At 43.0% G+C, this 22,331-nt stretch overlaps 1 protein-coding gene across 1 annotated transcript in view; it reads right to left on the bottom strand.

The window, feature by feature from the left end:
* Positions 1 to 5,254: 5,254 nt before the first annotated feature.
* Positions 5,255 to 22,331, bottom strand: part of LOC118391248 (neurite extension and migration factor-like) — an 81,501-nt gene continuing 64,424 nt past the window's right edge. The window contains exons 2-3 of the mRNA XM_035782433.2: positions 13,047 to 13,171; positions 5,255 to 12,047 (exon numbers count right to left, since the gene is read on the bottom strand). Of these exons, the coding sequence (XP_035638326.2) occupies positions 8,050 to 12,047; positions 13,047 to 13,122 (4,074 nt within the window). The 5' untranslated portion in view covers positions 13,123 to 13,171 and the 3' untranslated portion in view covers positions 5,255 to 8,049. The remainder of the gene's footprint in view (positions 12,048 to 13,046; positions 13,172 to 22,331) is intronic.

Here is a 22,331-nt window from a genome sequence, read left to right as displayed (position 1 = left end):
CAAGCAGGCTTTTCCGGCTCCGGGCTGCTCTGCCCCCCAGCTCGCACAGAGGGTGTGTCTCCCTGCACCCCCACCAAAGCCCCAGCTGAAGCCCCAGCCCACACCAGCTCCCTCTCCAAAGCCATCTCCAAGGCTGTCTGCAATGACTCAGGATGAGCCAGCTGGGTCTGTATGCGCAGCTCCGTAGGAGAGAGCGCCTGTATGAACTGGTCCCGTGCTAGCTCGCTCTGCACGGAGGGGGGCATGTGAGCATATGCCCGCCGAGAGAGGCTCTCAATGTCATTAGCTAGCACCCGTAGAGGCTCTCCAGGCTGCCTGCGTCTATTACTCAGTTCGGAGCGCAGTAGCCCGGGCTGTACACACTGTCCATAGCGCCTCCTCAGTGCTCCCACTAAAGCACCATAATCATGCCTGTCCTCGGGGCTAATCAATATCAAACAGGCCAGAGCTTCATCCGTGAGGCATAAAGCCAACTGCAGTGCCCCTTCTTCATCCGACCACCCCTAAAATGAGCTAACAGTTCAAACTGAGCATGAAAAGCTTCCCAATCCGCCTTACCGGAATACTTCGGGGTCTTAACAGATACGGACGCAGCCGGGAACTGGGCGCCGCCATGTTTGTTTACATCCTGAGCCCCAGATTCCTCGTCACGCCGCGTCGACGTCACCACTTCGGTCCGCCCACCAGAATCCGCGCGAAATACAGTCGACGAAGCACTCATGCCCGCTTCAGCCGCCATCGCTCTAACGTCCTCCCTCAAGCGGCCTCTGCGCTCCGACGCCCTGGCGATCTCCTCAGACAGAGCCCCCGACGTCCATTCACACGCACCTCCTTGGCCATAATCGTCCCCTACATCCACCTTCACTTTCGGATTCCCTCGAAGCATTTTCAATCCCCGTTCTCACCTACGGTAGCTAGCCACATAAGTCAGCTATCTAGCTGGCTAACTTGTATCAACGTTTTGACTTCTGACACCAATGTAATGACCTGACTAGATCATAAATGAACAATTGTCCAGACAGAGGCTTGAGTTTGCGAATTGACGGTTTATTAAACCAACTTTACACAGGCTACTGTTTGGGCCGTAGCACACACCAAATAGATGACAGATAACCCACAAGCCAATCGTGACCTTCTCTTGTGAAGCCCAGACGTAAGAGAAAGAGAACAAAGGCTGAACCTGGTCTTAACTTCCAATGCTCCACCCCCCTGCCCAACCCCCCTCCACGCCACTCCGCCAACCACCAGGATGCCCGGCATCAGAACATTCCAGGCATTCCTGTGATTGGCAGATAGCAGGTTGATTGACATGTCGGACCCCGCGAACACCGGGTACTGGTCAGTACAACACAACCACCTCCTAGCCTAACACATAACACACAGCTGTCTGTGCGGGTCGCTACAATATGTTATTATTCCCCAATGCCCCTATTCTGATATCTTCCCCTTGCTTGTTGTAAACATATCTAAACTTGTAGACAAATACACAACAAAGATAGACAAACAAGAAACATATTAAATTATTAAACAGTTCTCAGCAATAGAGAGTGGTGAGAGAGGGAGAGAAGAGAATGGAGAGTGAGAGAAGAGAGCGAGATTAGGTGTGTGTGTGTGTGTATGTATAAGTCCGTATGTGTATGCGAGCATGTAATTGAGTACGTGTGTGTTCATATCCACTTCATAGTGTTCAGATATTTTTACAGTTCCCAAACATCTTTTTTTTGTAACCTGATGTCCCGGTAGAATTTAGTACAGCCATGGTGTTATGGAACTCTCTTGGAATAGCTGTCCATCTATAAAGAGTTTGTCCACAATGAGAAAGGCACGCTTACCCTTCTCCCTCTGTTGCCTCTGTACCGGATACAGTCTCTTAGGACGTTTGTTTATCTCCCTTGGAAATTGGTCATTGAGACCAAATTTGATCCCTTTAAGCTCCTTTCCCCTGCTTTTGATCAGCTCCTTTTGATGTTAGTGTTCAAATTTTGCGATGATCGGTTGGGGACCCTTGGTCTTGTCACGCCGATCTCCAAGTCTGTGTACTCGGTGGAAGCCACCTTGTTTACAGTCTCAATAGGAAGTTTCAAGGCGGATTGCATGAATTCTCTGATTGCACCATTTGGATTATTGAATGCATCTTCAGTAATCCCAGAAAAATATAGATTTTCACACATGCTACGACCTTGTATGTCTAGTAGCGACTTCTTCATCACCCTGTTTTCCCTGAGTAGAATCATGGAGTTTAACCTTTGCTGTGAGTGCCTTGTTCTCTTCTTGGAGAGTGAGAATTTCACTCTGGCTAAACTCCAAACTCCCCCTCAGCCCTGCTACCTCCTCACACAACTTTTCCAGTGTTGCATGGATTCCAGCCAGAGCACTAGCCTCTACTTCAATGGTAAGTAAATAATCCGTGTCTGTAGATGAATCTGTTTTAATTTTTTTTGTCAGGTTAAAGTTATTTTGTGAGGTAGTCGGATCTTTCCATGATGGAGTATGTTGTTCCTCCGTAGAGTAAAGCTGTTGGTACTTGTCGATTTCCCTCAGGATCTCCTTAGTATCCTGGTCGGCTCTTTACTGCAACCAGTTTTTTACGAAAAGATAACAATGAGTCTTTCCCACGACAAAGACAGGTTTCTGTAATACAGCCAGCTAGCACTCGCAGAATCCACGCTACTGGAGCAGCTGGCATGCAACTAGACCATGTGTCAAACTCATTCCATGGAAGATAAGGAGATAGAAAACCCCTCTCAATGTGAAGCCCTTGGCGTAGAAGTGTATTGATCTGCATAGGCCAAAATGCTTTCGCCAGAAGCTGTCTCATCACTAGATTACAAGTGAAATGATCTATTATTATTATCTCTGCATAGTCACTTTAAAAGCTCTACCTACATGTACATATTACCTCAATTACATCAACACCTGTACCCCCAATATAAAGCCCCGCTATTGTTATTTACTGTTGCTCTTTAATAATTTGTTATTCTTATCTCATACTTTTTAAGGTATTTTCTTAACTGCATTGTTGGTTAAGGGCTTTTCACTGTAAGGTCTGCACCTGTTGTATTCGGCGCATGTGAAAAATACAATTTGATTTGAAAACCCTTGTTTGCACATATTATATCTCCTCCATTCATGCCTCCTAGTGGAAACATTCTCTATGTGTAAGTCTCTCTTTTCCTTTGTGACTTGTCCACCCCCCCTTACCTTGAGGGAAAAGGAAGGATACAACTAGTTGTAGAATGCACCCTGTGTATTTCCATAGCTGTGTTTTGTTTCACCTCCTCCCCAGGTTACATTTCATAAATATTCAGTTGTCTTCCCCTCAGTGGTAGACATTCTTACTCCTCTCATTCAATTACTGAGTATGCTGACCTTGGGTTATGCGTTACCATAAACAATAGATACACAACATAATATTTTTTAATTTGGTTGGAATATTGTTGTTACATGCAACATTCACACACATTCCTATTTATCTGTTATTTATTTAAAATGTGTGCAGCAGTTGATAAGAAAAGTATATGAACATACCTATTGTGCAACGTATAATCCATGCAAACCATGTGTTACAAGACAATACACCAGGATAGTCTGAACTAATTCTCATAAAGAGAAAACGATTGAATGGTGCCATCTGCTGGACTAAGAGCTCTATCAGTTGCACTTCCTTGTACCAAACCACTAAACATAACATAGGAATAGTTTACGCCATAAAGGATTTAAAAATTGTCTGGCCTACTAATTTATCTAGATAATTCAGACTAAACCGTTTTCACTAAAACTTGATGATAATTAGGCCACTAGTTTGACCGGTCCATGCGAGACTTCTAGAATCTAGAGTAGATTGGTGCGTGGGTAAAATCACTAGGGAAGCCAAGCCAGGGAAAAAAGCCATATTACAACATAAGTGTTGTGATAATTGTGTTGTTTGCTCTATAACCTGTAAATTCTTATACCTCGTTGCCACCGTGATATATAGGCCTAAGGCCGAGACAATAAGAAGACTCAGTGGCAGAACAAATTCAACCACACCTTTGTTTTGTCACAAAACCAGAGATCAACCTCTGTCCGGTGGAGTCCACAAAGCATATTGCATGTAATAAACAGTTGGTCAATGAAGTTGATGTTTCCAGCACTACTAAACAACTATTTATTTAGAACACTGGAGTTGCTGCAAGTTGCCAATAAATCAGGAGCTGCCTCCACTATTCCAGGATCATTTCAACTTAAACATGTCAACATCATCAAATGACCTCTGCTTAATCTAATTCAGTGACAAATAAAAGATTCCAAAAACAACATTGTAGTCCAATCAATGTAAACTAAATATCATGTGGCTTTCCATGGTACTGATTTCTGTGTGTGTGTGTGTGTGTGTTTATGTATGTAAGTAGAAAAAACATGTTGACTCACCCTAATGCCATTGCCATCCTCCTCTCTTTCATGGATCAGAATCGCCATTGTAATCATCCAGTACGGAGAATGAAGTAAAACCACAAGTTCAAATTCTTATCTCCATCCATGGCTAATTTAGGACAGGGTCAATTTTAGCTAGCTAGCTAGTCACCAGAGGACAACAACACAACAACATTTCTGTCTATGACTTTTGGCTATTAATGTGATGCAATTGGTGTGAAGCAAAATCCAAACTGACTTCCCGTGACACTTTTTTTTGGTGCACTAGGACCATTCACAGTTGAGTTCACTCAGTTCGTTGATTGGCTATTATTTTATACATTTTTCTATCAAGGGAGGCCAAATTCTCACTTGCTTCCCTTGCCTTCAATGACCAGACATCATCAGCTAGATGGGCTACACATACAGAAACAGAGGGGAGCTGTTTTGCACGCTCAGATGCTTTCTCCGGTGAGACACATTCAACCTCTTGTGAATTGAAGGAAAATAATGAAACACAAGAGAGAGAAAATATTTTATGTTTTTGGGGGGTTTTTGTAAATTTTTGGGGAAGCCATCCATGAATATATGCCACTGGAGTAGATAGATTCTAGTCTCTCTAAACATATGCCTATTCATCAAAGCAAATATCTGAAAATAAAAATTATATGAAGTAACATGTTTTGCATTTTGTGGAGTCCTGGGAAGGAATCTATTTTCAGACATGCAAACACATGCACAGACTACAATAAATATTGTAACATTTCTTGAAATCTTCAAGATGCATGCAACATAAGGACTGTATACATTTTCAGGAAGAGGTCAATACAGTCCCTACATTGAAGAAAATGGAGACCTCATCTGAAAGCAGCAATCAAAAGCTAATTTTTATTTTATATTTATTCCATAAACATTATTACAAAACTCAGCAAGTTACCAATATTACATTGTCACCATACAGGCTTGTCCACAAATATTTAAACCGTTGCAACAGTTACAACAAAACAAAATAATACTAGAATGATTTACATGAAAATCTATAAAACAGCAATAAAATCACAAACATGTCTTTATTTCAGTTTTTCTTTTTGTTTTATCATACTTTTTACACAGTAGCACTACACTCCCACAACAAGATTGGTCTGATTACAAAACTTCCAACAAAATGTTACAACTTTTTTCCCAGTGTTTTACCCTCTTCTTTTTTCCCAGTGTTTTACCCTCTTCTTTTTTCCCAGTGTTTTACCCTCTTCTTTTTTCCCAGTGTTTTACCCTCTTCTTTTTTCCCAGTGTTTTACCCTCTTCTTTTTTCCCAGTGTTTTACCCTCTTCTTTTTTGGAGTTTTTTTGTTGTCATGTTTGTTATTTTGGTTTTTAAAACCAGAGGCATGTCATTATGCATCCCTTTCACTGCCTGTAAAGGTGAAAAAAGAGTATCCACACTCACAAATACTTCACAGCACTTTCTAAGAAAAATATACACTTAGAAAATATTTTACAAATCGGCACACTGAAAAATATACAAGATTCATCGAGGACGTCAAGAGTTCTTCTGGAATCCCTCTGACAACAACTCTGACGATATTTATAAAGCTCAATATTCTTTTCAACAAAAAAAAGGCAAAACATAATTTCAATTAATGTCAAAATCATGGCAGAATTAGGCTACATCAAACATAACAGTATCTAATACATTCATAAATAGGGCACAGAGGATTTCTTCATCCTTTTTTCAATTACCTGTAAATGAATTTGCTTTCAAGCACCTTTCCGAGGCAGCTCAACAGTGGTACATCATATACAACTCTTGTTGGAGAGGAAGTACAGTACATTCAATTGACAATGGGCAGGGATGATATAAGGCAGTCTACTCCACATCACCTGGTGGTGACACTTGTCGTGATCCCACATCTAAATGACTAGCCTGGCAACCTGGAGAAGATGGAGGGAAGGGGGGTTGCGAGAGACAAAGGTCTTCACAATAAATAATGAGCTCTGATGGATAATATCAATATATGTCAATTGAAATAAATTGTAGAAATCTAATATAGAGCTCCATGTTGGTGCAGTGGTAGGTGAATGCATGAGATTACATTAATCTGTGTGCTGATCTTGAGTATAGTACAAATGCAAACCTTTTGAGCGCTTGGGACTATAAGGTTCTATCTGCAAAAATATGATTCTGAGATAATTGGCTTTAAATTTCCGAACCCTCATTGGTTTCAATGGTGTCAGCAATGTTTATCTTCTATTCTTTTGAAGTTAACAACATGAATTGGTGTATTTACAGTACTATATAGGTAGAGAACATTGAACAGATCAAGGCTATGCCAATAACTACATTTTGACAAAAATGCAGATAGAACCTTGTAGTCCGATGATCTCGATTTAATTAACCTGTTAGAGCATATTTAATCCCCTTCTCTGTATCTCCATGCTGGCTGTTGATTTTGAGTTCAGATGGCAATCATTTCAGAAGAATGTATGAAAGAAAAGACAGTCATTTGCATTTTGGTAAAATGTGTATCACTGTCAGCTGCAGGTGCTTGGCAAACGGAATAGATCCCAAGTGTAAGATCTCTGGAATGTCGACCGGCCACCATAGTCCAGAACCCCCACCGCACAACCGTAACAAAAAGAACATGAAACAGCCAATATACATACAGATAGAAAATGTTTATACAGGTACTTGATCAACGTTTGGCACATTAATTCCATTTTCAACATTATAATTATTGTCATATTCTGCAAATAGTGCATATGTCTCTGTACAATAGCATTAACAAATTGCAATTTTGGGTACTTACTCCACTTACCCTCCCACCAACTCTCCCCAAACCATGGCAATAAGCCAATGACAAATAATACCATTTAAAGATATTAATACAATTAGGACAGTTTGATAAATTTGTCTTATTGTTAATACAAAAAGAGTCCCTTTTTTAATTCTGAAAAGTCTGTTTCCCAGCAGAACAGTGATACAGTTCTCCAACACCAGCGAAACATCCACAACTGGAATGGCAGGGTGATATCAGTAATGATAGGATAGGCCTACTGTAACTGTTCACTTATGACTCACTCCACTCTCTTCTTACACTGAAGAAAACCACTGTCTGAATGTAAGGACGGACAACCTTTGCACTGGGATTTTATTTTGTGGAGAGCCACATACAGAATTTTGACATTATTAAGATGGGGCAAGCTGTTCTGCTGAAATGGAGAAATAAAAACACAAAGCAAACCACTAAGTATCACAAAAAAATATTTTCAAAGCAGTTTCAAAGCAGTTTCAAGGCAATCTTTCTTATTATACAAAAGTCAAACCTAAAGTAACAAAAAACAAAACAATCTAAAGACCAAGAAAGGTGAATCAAGCAGCAGTCAGAAACAAAATGGAGCCACGGTAGTTTGAAAACCCAGTCAAGCTGAAGACAATCAATCACTCAATAGGTAGCTTCTCAGGAACAAATCAAATCTTACATGCAAGTTATTTCGGCTCTATTTAGGGTAAAATAAGCAGGTGGGGTAGTCAAGGTTAATGTCTTTGCCATGCAACACTTGGATTTAAGTCAAAAAGGGAGAGCAGTAAGGGAACTGAGCAAGGGGCAGGAGGAAATAGAGTGAGTGGGACATATTTTGCAGCCACCGGTACAAAATATTACCTCAGTTTCTCATAAGAGGCCATCAGAGCTACGTTCTTGCTCGAGTCCCGCTTCCCTGTATTGTTTTCGTCTCGAGCAAATTTTGCACCGGTTTTGTGACGGTACATTTTCTTGTGTGCGGGCCCACAGATGCCAGGTATACCGAGGCTGGACTTGTTAAACATGTTGCAGTCCAGCATGAGAGGGGGGAAGAAGGGGTTTGAAGGAATTAACTTGGCTTGGTTTTTGGCTCCCATGCCCGTTGCCTTCCTGCCCCTTCCTGCCACAGGGGAGGTGGTATAACCACCCTTTTTCCTGACATTAGCTGTTGTTCCCGCCAGGATTTTAAGTGTCTTAGTTTTAAGGCTGTTGGCATCTGGAGGCTGACAGAGTCCAGACATGGGGTCCCACAGTGGCTCAATTGACACCTTCATAAACCTCTGGACCTCTGCCATCCCAGAGGCTATGTTGGACAGGATGTTGGAGGGCTCTTCAAACTCTCGCTGGTCGTCATCCACAGGACTGTTGTTGTTGCCGTCTGCCCAGCCCCCACCATGCTCCTCCAGTAAAGGCCAGTCTTCTGACAGTCCAGCAAGGCCTTCACTTTCTTCACCTTTTGCATTTGCCTTTGCATCAAGCAGGGCTTTTAGCTTTTTGGATGAACTAGAATTCTGTCTAGGGGCTTTGTTCTTCTCTGTCTTGAGGGCCCTTGGAGCCTTGGTTTTCTGTTTACTGGTTGTTTTCCTTTTTGACTTGGGACCTTTAATTCGACCTCCGATGGATTCGGGTTGCTCATCAAAGACGTTGGGGCCATCAACCTTACATGTGCCGTCATTATCATTGAAAGTATGGAACTGGAACTGATGATTGTTTATCGCTCTGCCATCATGGTTTTGTGTTGGCAGGACATTACAGTCCCACTTAGTCCCATCAGGTGGAGCTGAGAGAGTCATGTCTCCTGTCTCTCCCTGAAACTCCCTGGCCTTTCCTAGGCTTTCCCTCATTTCTGTCCCCATCACCTGTGGGGAGAGATTTGGTGTGTCGGGTGGCGACATCTCTGACAACGGCGAGTGCCTGAACTTATCGGGGGTGAAGTTGGAGATGTCCAGTAGGTCTGTAGACTCCCTGAGGGGAGTGATTTCATCGGTACTTTGCTGGATCACCAGTTTGGGACTGCAGTGGGCCAAGAAGTTCTCGTTCACATCCTCTTCACTCTCCTTTTCACAGGACTTGAGACTCATAGAGCTGTAGTTGCTAGAGGAGGCAGACAGTGAACTCATAGAGTCATAGCTGGCCAGCCTGCCGTTCTCTGTGTTTAGAGTGACTCTATGGAACTGCACCTGTTCCTCTTCAGCTGACCGGCTGACTTGTAGGCCTGAGTCTAGTCCTGGTGGCTCCTCAGGTAAATATGCCTTATCATACAGCAGTCTGTTGCCATCTACATTGACTTGACTATATCCTGACAACGGCAAGTTGTTTGTCATTGGCAAAGAAATGGTGCTGGAAAAGCCAGAAGGTTCAGGTTTAATATCAGGTGTAAATGATAAATGTTTACCTTCAGACTGCCATGATGTGTGAGTGAAGTTTGGCTCCATTTGATTGGAGCAGTTAGAGGGAGATTGTTGGAGCTCAGACTCTGAGGGTGGGGATAGAACACAGCTCTGGGCCAGCTGTAGGTTAGTGAATGGATTCTCCTCCTGGGAGAGGCCATGAGGAAACTGCTGACGGGGATGCTGCTGATGCTGCTGTGAGTAATATGTCAGCCCAGTGTTACTGGATGAGTCAGAGGCCTCTAGTAATGTCTGCAGGTAGCCTCCAGGGATGACATGTAGACCACTATTCACATTTACAGGATGGGTCATTGTACTGGAAGGGGAGCAGGGGGCTGGTGTAAAAGGGGACTTTTCATTGGGGTCGACACTGACAGTGGAGTCATCACAAAGCTGGGGGCTGCCTGCAGTGGAGTAAACTATGTCAGGGTGCTGATTTGGGGATAGTGGGCCAACCTCTTGTGGCTGTATCACAGTTTTACCATCCTCCCGCTGAGCCTCGTTCATTTTTTTCAACCTCAGTCTGGCCTCGCTTTTAAATTTCCTTATTTGCACAGTCTTATTCCCATGTCTTTTCCCCTCCCTCTCTAGAGATCTGCTTTTTCCTGTCACACTGCCTTGGTCTAATCTAGCAGCACAGTCAGAGGTCGTTGTTGTTATAGATTCCATATCTGTACAGGCAGCTTCATCCTCAGCTGCGCCCACCTCTTGCTTGTGATCGGTGAGGTTTGGCGAGAGCTTTACAGCGTGAATTCTTTGAATCCGGACTCTATTTGCAATCCTGTATTTTCTTTTTGTCAGGCTCGAATTAAGGGAACGCCTGCAGCCATTTGGAAATGTGTTTTTATCACCAGCAGCCAGCATGCGCTGCTCCTGCATTTCCTGGCGCCTCTTTTGCCAGTAGTCTTTCAGAGGAGCCATTCTCTGGTACTTATGAACTAAGTCCTTACTTAAGCTTACTGTTGTCTCTGATGTGTCAATTTTGCCAAGCTTTAATAACATGTGCTTCTCCCCTTTAAATCGGTTTATGATGATGTATTTGATTATCACCGGAGGCTCTTTTCGTGAGGATTTTCTCCTCTTCTTTGGACACCAGTCGTCATCCTCCTCTTTTTTTGTACCCACCGTCTGCTTGTCTTTTTTCTCTGTGTTCCTCTCGCTCTCGATAGAATCCACGTCGTACAGATAGTCGTCGCTGTATCTGACTTTCCTCTTGGACCTCAGCCCATAGCTCAGCTGGCTGGAGGAGCTGGAGTTCTCCCTGGAGAGGAAGCAGTGTTTCTGTTTGGTCTGGCAGGTGTCAAGGGAGGATCCAGTACAGGAGCTGTCATCGCTGTACTCTCCAGAGTCCACTGTGGAATTGTTGAAGTCAAACAGGTAGCTGCTCTCTGGACTGACATTCGGTGTCACCTCAGCAGAGCTGCTGCTGTTGTTTTTGTCAACCTTTTCTCCAGCCGCCCAGACTTCAACTATCTCTCCCTTCACCTGTGCCCCTTCAGCTCCCTTCTTCACTGTTCCCTCACCCTCCTTTTTGGCCACGACACTTGGGAAGAAGTTGAACTGGGTTTCCTCCTGAATGGGGTTGGTCTTTTCTCGGACGTTGTCCTGGAAGGACTCGTAGCGGATCTTCAGCGAGCACACGTCACTGCCCAGGGTGGAGTCCTCGTCCTCATCATCAAACATGTAGTTGTCTACGTCCTCTTCTGAGAAGAGGTTGACAGAGAGCTCATTCTTAGAGCAGAGGTCCAGCAGCTCGATCTTACTCTCGCTGATAAAGGACTCAAAGCAGCCCCAGTCCTGGCTGGAGTTGGCCAGTAGAGCCTCCTCACCATTGCACTTGTCCAGGAGCAGGCCTTCGTAGATACTCTTTGACGTGGCGTCCTCCGAGTCGCTGTCCTCCGCTGACTTCTCATCATCTGTCTTCTCCTCTGCCCTGATCTTGTGCTCTGGGTAGCTGAGTAGCTGGTCTGAGAGCAGCTGATCCCCGTAGCGGATACCATCCCCAGAACTCATGCACTGCATGGCCATGTCAGGACAGGAGACAGGACAGGGGTCATAGTCCCGGCCCAGGTCCAGCCCTGGCTCAGGCTCTGTAGCGTCCTTGGTCTCGATGAAACAGCCCAGGCATGTGCGGCTTTGTGGCATGAGGCAGTCCCCTCCAGACAGGGCTGATACACTCCCTACCTCCATTATTGTGAAAGCTGCTTTGTTACTACAGTCCTCTGGAAGAGCCCAGGGACTCACCTCTTTTGTTGTGCAAGAGGAGGTGTGGGAGATGGCATGGATAGAAGAGGAGTCATCAGTGGTAGTGGTGGTGATGCTGGGCTCAGAGGTCTCTGTTGGGCTGAGGGGTGAGAATGGGTTCAGTGAGGTCCTCTCACTCTCATGGCCTCCTTTTGGTTGATTGGCTGTAGGTGAGATGGCGGTGCTGTCTGGCTGCAGATTACTGTCCTGGATGTGTGATTCTGTAGAGCAGAACAGAGAGATGATATCAGATAATAACTAATTCACCAGTGAACTCACTGATGGACAATGTGAGAGTACATTAATATACTGTCCTATATGAGAGGACATTTTAATATACTCTACTATTTCCTATCTTTAATAATTTTTCATTTTCAGCTCAATGTATGTTCCTAGCCTCTCTTACAGTTGATAAAATGTACAGGTCGTTTTTTTTAAAAACAGGCTGCACAAAGTAATCATTTTGTACAAAGACAAGGAATAATATAGCTAATTCAAGCTGAAAAGGTGAATTCTGCTTTTTAACGAGGAAAATGAAATGCTCATAATTTTCTCATCATTGTGTTTCTTGTGCTTTATAATTTGTGATAAGAATACATTGAGAATAAAATACCCAATAGAAAGTAATGGGACAATTATAGTGGAAATATACCATTAGCCTATTTTTCACTCTTAAATAAGGCCTCTGCACGGCCTCTTCTATTACTCTGGTTCATGTATTTAAAGGATACATGGAAGGAATGAGAAACGTAATAACCTTTCCCCTGCTCTTTGTGAGTGGTCTTCCCCCTTTGACATTCAGGATCATTAGGGGTGGGAAAGGATGATAAGTACTATCAGAAGTAAAAAATGGAGGAAAACATTCCACACATTGGAACATTTCTGAGCACTGAAACATTGCTCATCCATTCAGATGCAGCAAAGGTTAAGGTCACTAAATATCAAGGCTGGGGCTTCTTGCCTTTCAGTTCTGTGAAGGTAACAGGCAAACTCAATAGCAGAGGAGGTGAAAACAATGCATAGCATAAGAACTCTGTGCCTCCTTGTAACCAGCAGGACATCATGTACTGTGGTCATGTGACAGCATTCCCTCTATTCCTTAATAGAAACATGTTAAAATGCTAAAACATACAGTATGAAGTGTTGATATACACCTGAGGTGAGGAATTACATCTTGGTGTGTCCATCATTTTTTAAATTCAAGTATGAAATGTGTTTACCATTCTCATCCTCTTTGTTGATCTGTTCCAGGTTTGGAGCCAGCACAGAAAAGTTGGGTTCTTGAAAAACATCCATCAATTTAGCTTGGTTGTAGTTGTCCCTTACACTTTTGCCACTATCCAACCTGCAAAAACACAGAGAAAGAGACACATGAAAAAATAAAAACACTGGAGCTGACAAAAGGAGAAGGCTTATTATGTCATCATAACAATATACACTGTCACGTACATCTCTATTGACCCTCGTCTTTGTCAACTACAATGTATGAAAGGCTTCAAAAGTGCCTAGGGAATGGAGATTTTGTGTATGAAAATGTTTTTAAAAAAAAACGATATTTCTTCTCAATAACATGGTTTTTTGCCAATGATTCTATTCTTTGTTCCCCTAAAATATGTGTCCCAATCTACGGGCTATTAAGGGATATTGGGCACCAATATAGGAGACTGACATATATTGTATATTGTATCTAGTAGACTTTTCAACACCTGAGCCTCAGGCTGTATGCAAATTGTAGGCAAATCCTCCTGGCCTTTTGTATATTGCTTTAATCAAGCATTTCTCAGCTCTGACAACTCCTCAATAACTTGCTTGCTTTATGAGAATTGCTCTAAGCAAATGTCAGAAGTAACAATAGTATAAAATCACACCAACAAGATCCAATTTCTGTACCATATTCAATATTCTTAGCTCTCTAACTCTCCTGTTCACTCTTCCCCACTCCCCGTCCTCCTCCAACCATCCATTTTCTTGCAACCAAGGAGCAAAAACAAATGGCCAGATTAATGAAGATGGAGAAGAAGCAATAAGAGGTTGCATAAAATTAGCCTTCTGTCTAACGATCATGTCCAATTTAACACCTTATTAAGCCATGTTGTTTCATCTCCTGGAGGCCATTTGCAACAAAGGTTTGTGAGCCGCATGAAACAAGACTTTCTGCCAGTGCAGTGCTGACTCACTGCCAGCTGGAATGATGCTGGTAACCTGGACTGGGTCTCTGTCTCTGTGTAATTAACCTGGGTCTCTGTGTTAACCTGGCCAACCATGGGTCTTTGTGTTAACCTGGCCTGAGTACTCTGTGTTAACCTGGCTATTGTTCTCTGTTTTAACCTGGCCATTATTCTCTGTTTTAACCTGGCCATTATTCTCTGTTTTAACCTGGCCATTATTCTCTGTTTTAACCTGGCCATTATTCTCTGTGTTAACCTGACCAGCCATGGTGTTTGTGTTAACCTGACCAGCCATGGTCTTTGTGTTAACCTGACCAGCCATGGTCTCTATGTTAACCTGACCAGCCATGGTCTTTGTGTTAACCTGACCAGCCATGATCTTTGTGTTAACCTGACCAGCCATGGTCTCTATGTTAAACTGACCAGCTATGGTCTTTGTGTTAACCTGACCAGCCATGGTCTTTGTGTTAACCTGACCAGCCATGGTCTTTGTGTTAACCTGACCAGCCATGGTCTTTGTGTTAACCTGACCAGCCATGGTCTTTGTGTTAACCTGACCAGCCATGGTCTTTGTGTTAACCTGACCAGCCATGGTCTTTGTGTTAACCTGACCAGCCATGGTCTCTGTGTTAACCTGACCAGCCATGGTCTTTGTGTTAACCTGACCAGCCATGGTCTCTGTGTTAACCTGACCAGCCATGGTCTCTGTGTTAACCTGACCAGCCATGGTCTCTGTGTTAACCTGACCAGCCATGGTCTCTGTTTTAACCTGACCAGCCATGGTCTTTGTGTTAACCTGACCAGCCATGGTCTTTGTGTTAACCTGACCAGCCATGGTCTTTGTGTTAACCTGACCAGCTATGGTCTTTGTGTTAACCTGACCAGCCATGGTCTCTGTTTTAACCTGACCAGCCATGGTCTCTGTTTTAACCTGACCAGCCATGGTCTCTGTGTTAACCTGACCAGCCATGGTCTCTGTGTTAACCTGACCAGCCATGCGTCTCTATGTTAAACTGACCAGCTATGGGTCTCTATGTTAAACTGACCATGGTTCTCTCTCTGTGTTAACCTGGCCATGGGTCTCTGTGTTAACCTCCCAAAAACTGTTTGAATCAATGTTGTTTCCACATAATTTAAACCCAAAAAATGTAACGTGATGATATTGAATCAATGTAGAAAACTGATTGGATTTGCAAAATGTCATCAGTGTAAGGGAATTGTATCTATTTTTACCCAACCTAAATCCAATGTCAATGTGATTTCACGTTAGTTGGCAACAAAAAAAGACGGTGAACTAACGTCTATGCCAGCGGGCTGGCCACGGGTCTCAGTGTTAACCTGATCATGTCTGTGTTAAACTGACCACGGGTCTCTGTGTTAACCTGACCACGGGTCTCTGTGTTAACCTGACCACGGGTCTCTGTGTTAACATGACCACGGGTCTCTGTGTTAACCTGACCACGGGTCTCTGTGTTAACCTGACCACGGGTCTCTGTGTTAACCTGACCACGGGTCTCTGTGTTAACATGACCACGGGTCTCTGTGTTAACATGACCACGGGTCTCTGTGTTAACATGACCACGGGTCTCTGTGTTAACATGACCACGGGTCTCTGTGTTAACCTGACCACGGGTCTCTGTGTTAACCTGACCACGGGTCTCTGTGTTAACATGACCACGGGTCTCTGTGTTAACATGACCACGGGTCTCTGTGTTAACCTGACCACGGGTCTCTGTGTTAACCTGATCACGGGTCTCTGTGTTAACCTGACCACGGGTCTCTGTGTTAACCTGACCACGGGTCTCTGTGTTAACCTGATCACGGGTCTCTGTGTTAACCTGACCACGGGTCTCTGTGTTAACCTGATCACGGGTCTCTGTGTTAACCTGACCACGGGTCTCTGTGTTAACCTGATCACGGGTCTCTGTGTTAACCTGACCACGGGTCTCTGTGTTAACCTGACCACGGGTCTCTGTGTTAACCTGACCACGGGTCTCTGTGTTAACCTGACCACGGGTCTCTGTGTTAACCTGACCACGGGTCTCTGTGTTAACCTGACCACGGGTCTCTGTGTTAACCTGATCACGGGTCTCTGTGTTAACCTGACCACGGGTCTCTGTGTTAACCTGACCACGGGTGTAACAGATGTCCAGCGTAGACAAGAAGACTGGTCTCGGCAAAAGTGTAATATATGTTATCGTTTATCGTAACTCTCTTGTGTTGTGATTTTAAAGAAAGGAATACCCAACCAGCGGGCCAAGTTGATTGGTGTTTGTTCTGAGGATAGACACAAGGGTTGCCCATTAGATGTGCAAGACAACAGTATGTTGATGGCTGTAGATTTGCGATCCATCGCTTCCATGTCAATATCAGAATGGGTATTTTGTAATCAAACATAACCATGACAAAAAGAGTACAAAATACAATAAATGTAAGTACCTGATGATAGACACAAGGAATCACATTAGATGTGCAGGACAATAGTATGTTGATGGCTGTAGTTTCATGGTTTGTCTGGTAGCATGGAAATAACAATGATTTAGCAGGGACTAGTGTGACCATTACCATCTTGAGCATGCTAGCTAACTCACTCTTACAGAAATAACATGCAAAAGCACATCCCAAGATGCTCCCAATATCTAACAGGTACTGTACACATATTCCTTCATAAAGTATTCACACTGCTTGACTTTTTCCAAATTTTGTTGCCTTACAAAGTGGGATTAAAATTGATTTAATTGTCATTCTTTGTCAACAATCCTCACAAAATATTCTAATGTGGAAGAAACTGTGGAAGAATGTGGGAGAAAAATGTGGAAGAAAAATTCTAACATTTGTAAAACATTTATGAAGTATAAAACACTAATATATTTTGATTAGATAAGTATTCAACCCCTTAAGTCAATACATGTTAGAATCACCTTTGGCAGTGATTACAGCTGTGAGTCTTTCTGGATAAGTCTATAAGAGATTTCCACACCTGGATTGTGCAACATTCCACCTCTGTCAAATTGGTTGTTGATCGTTGCTAGACAACCATTTTCAGGTCTTGCCATAGATTTTCAAGCAGACTTAAGTCAAAACTGTAACTCAGCCACTCAGGAACATTCACTGTCCTCTTGGTAAGCAATTCCAGTGTATATTTGGCCTTGTGTTTTAGGTTATTGTCCTGCTGAAAGATGAATTCATCTCCCAGGGTCTAGTAGAAAGCAGACTGAACCAGGTTTTCCTCTGGGATTTTGCCTGTGCTTAGCTCCATTCTGTACATTTTCTATCCTGAAAAACGTCCCAGTCCTTAACAATTACAAGCATACCCATAACATGATGCAGCCAACACTATGAATAAAAATATGGAGAGTGGCACTCAGTAATGTGTTGTATTGGATTTGCCCCAAACATAAACACTTTGCTTTCAGGACAAAAACTTAACTGCTTTGCCACATCTTTTGAAGTATTACTTTAGTGCCTTTTAGCAAACAGGATGCATGTTTTGGAATTTTATTTTTTTTGTCCAGGCTTCCTTCTCGAACAACATAATTCCACTTTGACATTATGGGGCATTATTGTGTGTAGGCCAGCGACAATTTTAAATTCCATCTGCAACACAAGAAAATGTGGAAAAAGTCAAGGGGCGTGAATCATTTCTGAAGGCACTGTATACACATCAGGACATATACGCAGTGGACTTGTACACATTGTAGAATACGTTACTTCAGAACGTGACCTACATGCTTGCATGTCAATATCAGACTGGGAAGAATGTATTTTTGCGATCTCTCCCTATCTGCAAGCATGACTAATGGCATAACATCTTATTGATATGCAAATTCAACCAACCAATAGGAATACAGAAACATCGAATACATATTTCTGCAGTGTCAAGTGGAAACATAACCAACCCCATTAACAGGATCGGACCGTTTCTGATCCTGTAGAGGTTAACCTGGCCAAGGGCCTCTGTGTTATCCTGGCCATGGTTCTCTGTCTGTTTTATCATGGCAATGAGTCTCTGTTTTACCCTGGCCACTCTGTCTACCACTGTGCACTAATTTTACTGAAAAGACTCTGGTCTACTCTTAAGTTATCACTATGAGTCATTGGGAAGTGGAGTTAAAATCTTAATTGCAGAATTGTCTTCTCAGCACTGCGTAGAGAGAGACCACTGGAAACAGAGTAGTACAGGGAAAGAGTTTGCAGAGATATGAAACATTATCTTCAGCGGGAGATGCTCAGCATCTTTTTACAATTGAAAACAACACCTGGTGGGCCCAAGATGACAAATGCGTGAAAGTATAACTGCCAGACTTGAATCCATTACTGGTATGGAGTAGCATCTGTGGTTATCAAACCCTTGTGAGGCACATTCAATGTATTTTTTAATGTATGTATGCAGAGAAAAGGAAAACAGGTCCTATCATCTGAAATGAATGCCCAGGTTATCATAGCTCTCTCTCTACTCAGAAGGGGTCACTGTTAAACAGAAAGGATCACTGCTGATGCAGGAGAATCAACTTCACTTGTACAAGTCCACAATTACGTCCACATCACCTGATCCACCTGCTGCAGTTAGGGCTCTAAATGGGAGGATCTGTGACACACACTGACACTGCTCTGTGCCTTTCTTCTCACTAGGAACAACTGACATCCCAGATAAAACACGGAATTTAATATGAACCAGATGTGTTTTTCTTGAAATTTGAAATGGTTACTCTTTGTACTATGTTTTAACTACAGAAGACTTTCTGAAAGACATGCTATATGGTGGTGCTAGACTACAACATAGCCAACCTGGTTGATCTGTTCCACTTAAAATAATGAAATGCTATGGATTTGTAGTAGGGCATAGCAGTATCCCATTACAGGAGTATGTTGATGTTATAGCAAATTGTAAGTCTTCAACAGTCAACTTTCAAAATGATAAAAAGTTCTGTTTGCAAGATACAACTGTCGTCCTGATTAAAGAAGCAATAAAACCGGCCATCTTTAGACAAGTTGAGTATCTGGAGCATCAGCATTTGTGGGTTCGATTAAAGGATCAAAATGGCCAGAAACAAATAACTTTCTTCTGAAACTCGTCAGTCTATTCTTGTTCTGAGAAATGAAGGCTATTCCATGCGAGATATTGTCAAGAAACTGAAGATCACTGTGTACTACTCCCTTTGCAGAACAGAGCAAACTGGCTCTAACCAGAATAGAAAGAGGAGTGGGAGGCCCCGTTGCACAACTGAGCAAGAGGACAAGTACATTAGAGTGTCTACTTTGATAAACAGACGCCTCACACGTCTTCAACTGGCAGCTTCATTAAATAGTACCCGCAAAACACCAGCCTCAACGTCAACAGTAAAGAGGCGACTCCGGGATGCTGGCCTTCTAGGCAGAGTTGCTAAGAAAATGCCATATTTCAAACTGGTCAATAAAAATTGAAAAGATTAAGATGGGCAAAAGAACACAGACACTGGACAGGGGAACTCTGCCTAGAAGGCCAGCATCCCGGAGTCGCCTCTTCACTGTCGACGTTGAGACTGGTGTTTTGCGGGTACTATTTAATGAAGCTGCCAGTTGAGGACTTGTGAGGCGTCTGTTTCTCAAAGGAGTGATGGATTGCTGATAATGGGCCTTTGTACGCCTATGTAGATATTCCATTGTTTATTTATTTTATCGTTATTTAACAAATAAGAACAAATTCAGGAGCAGAACAACAGATTTGTACCTTGTCAGCTCGGGGGTTTGAACTTACAACCTTGCAGTTACTAGTCCAAAGCTCTAACCACTAGGCTACCCTGCCACCTCCCAAATCAGCCGTTTCCAGCTACAATAGTCATTTACAACATTAACAATGTCTACACTGTATTTCTGATCAATTTGAAATTTTCTTTCAAAAACAAGGACATTTCTAAGTGACCCCAAACTTTTGAACAGTAATGAACATTATACTGCACCCTTTTTTTTATTTTTTTCACCTTTATTTAACCAGGTAGGCTAGTTGAGAACAAGTTCTCATTTACAACTGCGACCTGGCCAAGATAAAGCATAGCAGTGTGAACAGACAACACATGGAGTAAAGAATTAACAAGTTAATAATACAGTAGGAAAAAAAAGAGAGTCTATATACATTGTGTGCAAAAGGCATGAGGAGGTAGGCGAATAATTACAATTTTGCAGATTAACACTGGAGTGATAAATGATCAAATGGTCATGTACAGGTAGAGATACTGGTGTGCAAAAGAGCAGAAAAGTAAATAAATATAAACAGTATGGGGATGAGGTAGGTAAATTGGGTGGGCTATTTACCGATAGACTATGTACAGCTGCAGCGATCGGTTAGCTGCTCAGATAGCAGATGTTTGAAGTTGGTGAGGGAGATAAAAGTCTCCAACTTCAGAGATTTTTGCAATTCGTTCCAGTCACAGGCAGCAGAGAACTGGAACGAAAGGCAGCCAAATGAGGTGTTGGCTTTCGGGATGATCAGTGAGATACACCTGCTGGAGCTACGGGTGGGTGTTGCCATCGTGACCAGTGAACTGAGATAAGGCGGAGCTTTACCTAGCATGGACTTGTAGATGACCTGGAGCCAGTGGGTCTGGCGACGAATATGTAGCGAGGGCCAGCCGACTAGAGCATACAGGTCGCAGTGGTGGGTGGTATAAGGTGCTTTAGTAACAAAACGGATGGCACTGTGATAAACTGCATCCAGTTTGCTGAGTAGAGTATTGGAAGCTATTTTGTAGATGACATCGCCGAAGTCGAGGATCGGTAGGATAGTCAGTTTTACTAGGGTAAGTCTGGCGGCGTGAGTGAAAGAGGCTTTGTTGCGGAATAGAAAGCAGACTCTAGATTTGATTTTCGATTGGAGATGTTTGATATGAGTCTGGAAGGAGAGTTTACAGTCTAGCCAGACACCTAGGTACTTATAGATGTCCACATATTCTAGGTCGGAACCATCCAGGGTGGTGATGCTAGTCGGGCGTGCGGGTGCAAGCAGTGAACGGTTGAAAAGCATGCATTTGGTTATACTAGCGTTTAAGAGCAGTTAGAGGCCACGGAAGGAGTGTTGTATGGCGTTGAAACTCGTTTGGAGGTTAGATACACACATTCCTTTGCTTGAAGCCATATTGAGAAATATTAGTAAAAACCGTGCTCTTACTTAGCTGCTAAGCAAGTGAATAAAAAATAATCTCCTGAAATGTTGATTATTGGATAATTTGCTTGAGTCCGCGTTCAGTACAGTAACACCCTTACTAGACCGGCCACATTGCGTGCACAAGCGTAGCAAAATAAATGTACACATACATGTTATTCAATAATTTCATCCAAACTGCTTGCGCGCGTTAACGAGCGTCTGCGTAGCCAGGCGCTAAAATAGAACTTGGTTCTAGTAGAGGCACTTCACGTGCTGCAAGTCCCCTCTTTGCTGGATATCACGAAGATACAAACCCACGAGGATAGATTAATCAAATATAACTAACTAAAAACTATATAGGTTTACCTTTTTATCTGTGGATTATTTGTCCGAGAAGAGAAACAAGATTATGTAAAACTCCAGATAAAATTCTACAAAGAACCAGCTAAAAAGAGGACCATATGCATGTCAGGTAAAATAACAACAGAATGTTCATCTCCCAGGACATCAATGTTACCTACAGTACCTTCGGAAAGTATTCAGACCACTTCGGTACTTTGTTGAAGCACCTTCGGCAGCGATTACAGCATCGAGTCTTCTAGGGTATTCTTCTCTGCAGATCCTCTCAAGCTCTGCCAGGTTGGATGGGGAGCATTGCTGCACAGCTATTTTCAGGTCTCTCCAGAGATGTTCGATCAGGTTCAAGTCTGGGCTCTAGCTGGGCACTCCTGTGTTGTTTTGGCTGTGTGCTTAAGGTCGGTGGCCTGTTGGAATGTGAACCTTCGCCCCAGTCTAAGGTCCGGAGCGCTCTGGAGCAGGTTTCATCAAGGATCTCAATGTACTTTGCTCCGTTCATCTTTTCCTCGATGCTGACTACTCTCACAGTCCCTGTCGTTTTAAAACATCCCCACAGCACAATGCTGCCAACACCATGCTTCACTGTAGAGATGGTGCCAGGTTTCCTCCAGACGTAACACTTGGTATTGAGGCCAAATAGTTCAATCTTGGTTTCATCAGACCAGAGAATCTTGTTTATCATGGTTAGAGAGTCTATTGGTGCTTTTTAGCAAACTTTTACTGAGGAGTTGCTTCAGTCTGGCCACTCTACCATAAAGGCCTGATTGGTGGAGTGCTGCAGAGATGGTTGTCTTCTGGAAGGTTCTCCCATTTCCACAGAGGAACTCTAGAGTTCTGTCAGAGTGACCATCGGGTTCTTC

This window comes from Oncorhynchus keta, chromosome 12 (genome assembly GCF_023373465.1).
Source record: "Oncorhynchus keta strain PuntledgeMale-10-30-2019 chromosome 12, Oket_V2, whole genome shotgun sequence".
Lineage (NCBI taxonomy): Eukaryota > Metazoa > Chordata > Actinopteri > Salmoniformes > Salmonidae > Oncorhynchus > Oncorhynchus keta.
This window is presented reverse-complemented; position numbering and strand designations above follow the sequence as displayed.